At 42.4% G+C, this 5698-nt stretch overlaps 1 protein-coding gene across 1 annotated transcript in view; it reads left to right on the forward strand.

The window, feature by feature from the left end:
* Positions 1-4635, forward strand: part of tspan18b (tetraspanin 18b) — a 30625-nt gene extending 25990 nt beyond the window's left edge. The window contains exons 3-9 of the mRNA XM_034535257.1: positions 197-292; positions 1369-1563; positions 1839-1913; positions 2054-2152; positions 2388-2564; positions 3264-3347; positions 3776-4635. Of these exons, the coding sequence (XP_034391148.1) occupies positions 197-292; positions 1369-1563; positions 1839-1913; positions 2054-2152; positions 2388-2564; positions 3264-3347; positions 3776-3823 (774 nt within the window). The 3' untranslated portion in view covers positions 3824-4635. The remainder of the gene's footprint in view (positions 1-196; positions 293-1368; positions 1564-1838; positions 1914-2053; positions 2153-2387; positions 2565-3263; positions 3348-3775) is intronic.
* Positions 4636-5698: the final 1063 nt, after the last annotated feature.

The following is a 5698-nucleotide window of genomic DNA, read 5'->3' on the forward strand; positions in this document are numbered from 1 at the left end:
TGTGTGTGTGTGTGTGTTTGTGTTTGAGTGGCAGAACTCATTGAAATGTGAGCAGGTTTTTGCAGAGTTTTATTTTCTTGGCACTTTCATCCGAATGCTTTTCCAGAGAGCAGGATAAACAAAGTACTGTGAGCAGTTGGCAGGAATCAGTAAGTGGCACATTTTAATGTTTATGTTAAATGTTGTTTTCTTTCAGGGGCAGGGAGAGGCTTCAGCGCGGGGGACAGCCATGGAGGGGGACTGTCTCAGCTGCATCAAGTACCTCATGTTTGTCTTCAATTTCCTCATCTTTGTAAGTATTTTTCTTCCCTTTCTCAAAGACACTTAATCTGGCTATCTCTGAAGTCATTGTCAATCTAATGATTTGAGATGGGTTTCCGGCTGCCCCCTGCTCGACTGACTAATGGAGCCACATTTGCATTTCATTAGATGGGAGGCAATCTTGATTCTATCAAATTCCACTTTTGATTAGATTTCAGTGTGCTGACACAAATCGGAGGCACACTGTGCCATGAAGAGTTTGTGACTGGCACCTGAGTTTATCAGTTTTGATCAGACAATCAAGGCTAATCCTGTTAGGTCTGAGCCTGTGAAGGGGGGAGGGTCTGAGTAAGAAGGTTTGTCTCTTTTCCTGCTTTATTAAGCGCAACCAAACCGTTTAGAGACTCTACTCCGACGGGGTTGTTCAAGGCCGAGGTAATAATGCAACCAGCAGAGCAAAGAATGAACTTGAACGTTAGAATCGCTCAATAACTGCCATTGTTTTTCACTGGCAGCCCTTTGTTTCTTTCTATGGCCATTTCACACTCATGTAGCACAACAGTATCTTTCAAGCCCAGTGAGCTTTCAAAATGGCTACATCCTCTCCTCATTCCATAACCTCTGCCTCCGAATGACGTGGCGTCCATTTGCAGAGGCCCAGGTCTCTCCCTGTGACAGGAAGAAAGGGATTGTGGTAGAAGTGTGTACCATTCCACACGATACCTTCTTTTCTTAATCACATGAGTCACCCCACGCTGCAGATAGGGGTTTAGTGAAAGGGAGGGTGTGAGAGGATGGAGGCTGCAGTGCTGTGCATTTCTTTAGCAAGTTGGGGGGTTAGTTGAAGCAGGGTAGATATCTTTCTCCCCCTCCCCCCACCAAGACATTAGGACTCTTTAGACATCCAGCTTTCTATCTGCCCTCAACTCTCACCACAACCTTTCAGAGATTTGCATTACCAGCATGTTTTCCTGAAAAGCCTATTTTCCATTATGTGACATCTTGTTGAATGTTTTGTGTGCCAGTAGGGATACCAATTAAGTTCCATTAGTTTTGAAAATGCAGCCAATTTCTGTTTTGTCTAACTAGTGTCTTCTCTCCTCTCAGCTGGGAGGCTCTTTCCTCCTGGGAGTGGGGGTGTGGGTACTGGTGGACCCAACAGGGTTCAGAGAAATTGTAGCAGCCAACCCTCTGCTATTCACCGGTGTCTACATCATCCTGGGCATGGGAGGCATGCTCTTCCTTCTGGGCTTCCTCGGCTGCTGTGGAGCCATCCGCGAAAACAAGTGTCTGCTCCTCTTTGTGAGTCAACGGACAAATCTGAAATGTAGTTCTGTTACTGATCTTGTTTGTGTGCATATGTGTTGATTATTCTGGCTGTCAGTTTTTGGACCAAAAGAGCAAAATACCCTTCTATGTGCCTTCGTGTCTCGAGCCTCATGCATAATTAATGCTGAGTGAAGCGGGCACAGCCTGGATGTGATTTTTAATGAGTGACGTGCACTTTTTCTGCCACTCTTCCACCTTGTCCTACTCTCTCTCACTCCCTCTTTTTTTTCTCTGTTGTCTTTTTGCAGTTCTTCATGCTCATCCTGCTCATCTTCTTAGCAGAGCTGGCCGCTGCCATCCTGGCCTTCATATTCCGGGAGCATGTAAGTTCCCTCAGTGTTCCCTTCATCGACGCAGATCCAAATTAAAGCAATACCCGAGCCCTTGTGTCTCTGATGTGTAAGAATCAGATAATCCAAAGGCTGACGCTAACCTTTGCCCTCGTCGGCTATTCCTTTTTTAGCTGACCAGAGAGTACTTCACCAAGGAGCTGAAGAGACATTATCAGGGCTACAACAACACTGACGTCTTCACCTCCACATGGAATGCCATCATGACTACAGTAAGGCACACATGGCAGAGAACTTACATCCTGTAGCTTTTACCAACTCATTGCTTTCACCAACAGTCTGTCAAAATGAGAAGGTTTGCAGCCTGGCGTCAGGGGGATATATTTTATAGATAAAATCCTAGACATTTAGGTCAATGTTCATGCTGGATTGGTGCACGCATACAGTGGACCACAAGCCAGTGCACTCAGGAATAAGGGCTCTTATTCTCTCCTCTTCTGCCACCAGTTTGACTGCTGTGGGGTGAACAGCCCAGAGGATTTTAAGGACAGCATGTTCAGGATGATCAACCAAAATCATATGGTGCCGGAAGCCTGCTGCCAGCGAACCAGTCAGACCGGGGAGTTGGCCTATATCAACCAGGAGCAGTGCTTATTAGGCAATATGATGTTCCGCAATAACAAGGTAACTTCTGACATCTACCACGACACCTTGTCTCTCCCTGGCCCTCTCTTTCTCCCTCTTTCCAAACCACCTCCAGGTTTAATTAGAGCAGGCGACAGTTGAGGGGTGACGTCCAAGCACTCGTGACTCCTCCTCCATGGCCGATTGGTGCTTTTGGGTGTCATGGGAGACCATCTTACTACGTGTTATGTTGTGGAGACACCAGTGTGTGTCTGCGTCTGAGCATGTGTGTACGTGTGCATGCATCGGTAAATTGGAATTTTTGTGGAGCATAAATGTGTGCGAAAGAAGAGAATAATAAGTGCATGAATATGTGAAAATTAGGTGAGCTTCACAGTTACAAATATGCACACCCACATCTCTACTTGCATGTGTGTAGAGAAAGCCTTGGAGTGAAATGTAATTACAGTGAAAGCTGATAGGAAGAGGTTTATACCACACTCTCCACCTGCTGTTTTTCAAACTGCTAGAACAATGCGAGATGTCCACATTGTGTGTCTCTTTCCCTGTTCATTCTCACAAAGAGCCCTCATTAAAAGGCAGTGAGGCTGGAGGCCCTGCTTCCCACTCATTCAACCAAGCCTTTGTTCAGAGCGCCACCCGATTAAAGCTGCGATGTTACTTTAATTGTCTCTGTAATTCTGCAAGTTTATAGCCCATTGAGTGTCTGTTGAGCATCATGTCTTTGTGTGTCCTCAGGGCTGTTACTCTGCAGTAGTGGACTACTTTGAACTGTACATCTATGTGGCTGGAGCGCTGGCCATTGTGGTGCTGACCATTGAGGTATGAAGGTTTTTCATTTGGGTGAAATAATGACATGGGCAGCATATTCTTCGTCTCTTCTGGGATGTGAATATTCATATCAGGAATGGGTAATTCTGCATCAAGCGGAGGATATTTGCCTGCATGTGTTTAGCGTAGTTTGTCTGCAAGGTCTTTGTATGGCAAGAGCTCCATCTAGTGGCGGGACTCGGTGCTACAGGAACATAGATCAGACTTTACGACTAGTTACACGACAGCTCAGTTCAGATCACATCCACAATTCACTAACTAAAGCAAAACACTTTAAAAAACACAAAAAGAAAACGCTACAAACTACAGTAACAACAGATAACATTGCAACATGTATTAGCTGCACATGCATGTGTAATTTTGTAAAAACAACCATATGTCATGTGTGCTAATAATGAATGTGTTCTTCTTTTCCTCAGCTCTTTGCCATGGTCTTTGCGATGTGTCTCTTCAGGGGAATCCAATAGAGCTGCTCCAGTGAACTTCTTTCTTTCTTTTTTTTAAAGAAAAAGGGAATTCAGGAGAAAAGAACAAAATGGACGCTTGTAAATTTGTTGACCCTCTTTTTCTATTGTCTAATTGGTAGAAAAAACAAACTCTCAAACTCTTGTACTTCACAGCTGGACTTTTGAGGTACTGGGTGGCAAAAACAACAACATGTGCACACACATACAAACCATAGAGAACGTGGGAGACAAAACTGATGTAAAAAGATTTGTGTGTAAAGTGGAAACAGTAATTTTTTGGACCAGGTCTAGCACAGACTGGGTGTAAAGGGGACCAGGTGAAGCCTGGGCATGAGGACTAGGTGAAGCCTGGGCAGAAGGCACTGCACTGACTTTTGGATGAAGAATATTTATATTAAGTGACGTTGGCTTAACTGTAAAGAAAAATGTGTTTTATGTACACTTTGGCTGTTACCCTTTACCAGCGCATACTGTAATACAACACTCCCTTCATAAGCCTTTTTTTTTTTTTTTTACAGCCACTCTTCTTTAATGCTGTATTATATAAGTTGTGTGTGTGTGTGTGCGTGCGTGTGTGTGTACATACTGGATGCTCTTTTTGAATGCGTATAAACTAGTTTGTGAGCATGTGAGCTTGAGGCTCTTCATGACCCCTCCCAAGCTTAAAAGCCAACTTCCTGATTCTTTTTCTATTTGTATGGTGATGTTTATTGCAGTAGTGGTTATAATGTGGTTTTAGGTGGTGAAATGTATGTGTATGCATTTGTATTAGATTCTTGAAAAGTCAATGACATAAATGGCATTCTAAATGACTCTCCTTGTGTTTTGTTTTATTCTTATACCGGTTGCACAATTCCAGGTCATATTTATAAATATAATTTACCTTTTGTGTTGCGCGAATAATCCTCATAATGCATCCTAGCATAATGGAAACACGTACAGCACATGGAGGGCTTTTAACAACAACAACAACAACAACCTCTGCTAATTGTGTAAAAATAATCAAAATCAATATTCTAGTTAGTGTGAAACAATATGTTTTTTCTCAATAGACAGTTTTCCACTGTGGCATTATTAATTGGTCTTATTTAATAACCAATCATTAATCTCTGCTGCACCTTTTCGAAGTGTTGAAACAAAAGATGGATGTTCCATTTATTGACGCATAATAGAATACAGTTAAGGTCCACGCATGGCTCTTGGTGTCATTGTTATAATGAACTCCATTTTACCTCAAATGCATTAGCGTATTGATTTTTTTTCGCTGTCCATCCATGATTAATGTTCACAACATACAGTAAGAACTGATAATGTACGATACATCCTGTGTGGATATGCCAGAACTTAATATGAGGTATTAACAGTTTGCAAAACAGAAAATGTGATTTTCACATAAAACACACTTTCACTAGATCCCAAAAATATATAGGACTGAAGTCACAGAACATCGGTTTAACAAACCTGAGTAGTTCTTGAATATTTTATGTTACACTAATGGTGTACATTTTCTTTAAACTACACAGAGCTGCACCTTTGTTCACTTTAGCAAAGACATTTGTGCCTTCTGAAAGAATTTAACAGTCACAACGACATTATGACCAGTGAGGAAACCACGAGGGAGGAAAGGTAAATATAGGCCCCTGCAGAGTTGGTCTTTAACAACAACTTATTATGTTTTTTAAAATTTGTCAGGAGGTGGCTCTGATCTGGTGACAGCAGGTGTGATTGATTGCTTCAATACTCTTGGCTCAGAAATGGCAAATTAGCTTCTTTTTTGTGCAGCGGAAAATGCAAAACACATTTTGGCTTAACTCCACTGAGCATTGTTGCTAAATGTGCAACCAGCACAGGTAAACTAATCCCATATGAATTTAA

This window comes from Cyclopterus lumpus, chromosome 6 (genome assembly GCF_009769545.1).
Source record: "Cyclopterus lumpus isolate fCycLum1 chromosome 6, fCycLum1.pri, whole genome shotgun sequence".
Classification (NCBI taxonomy): Eukaryota; Metazoa; Chordata; class Actinopteri; order Perciformes; family Cyclopteridae; genus Cyclopterus; species Cyclopterus lumpus.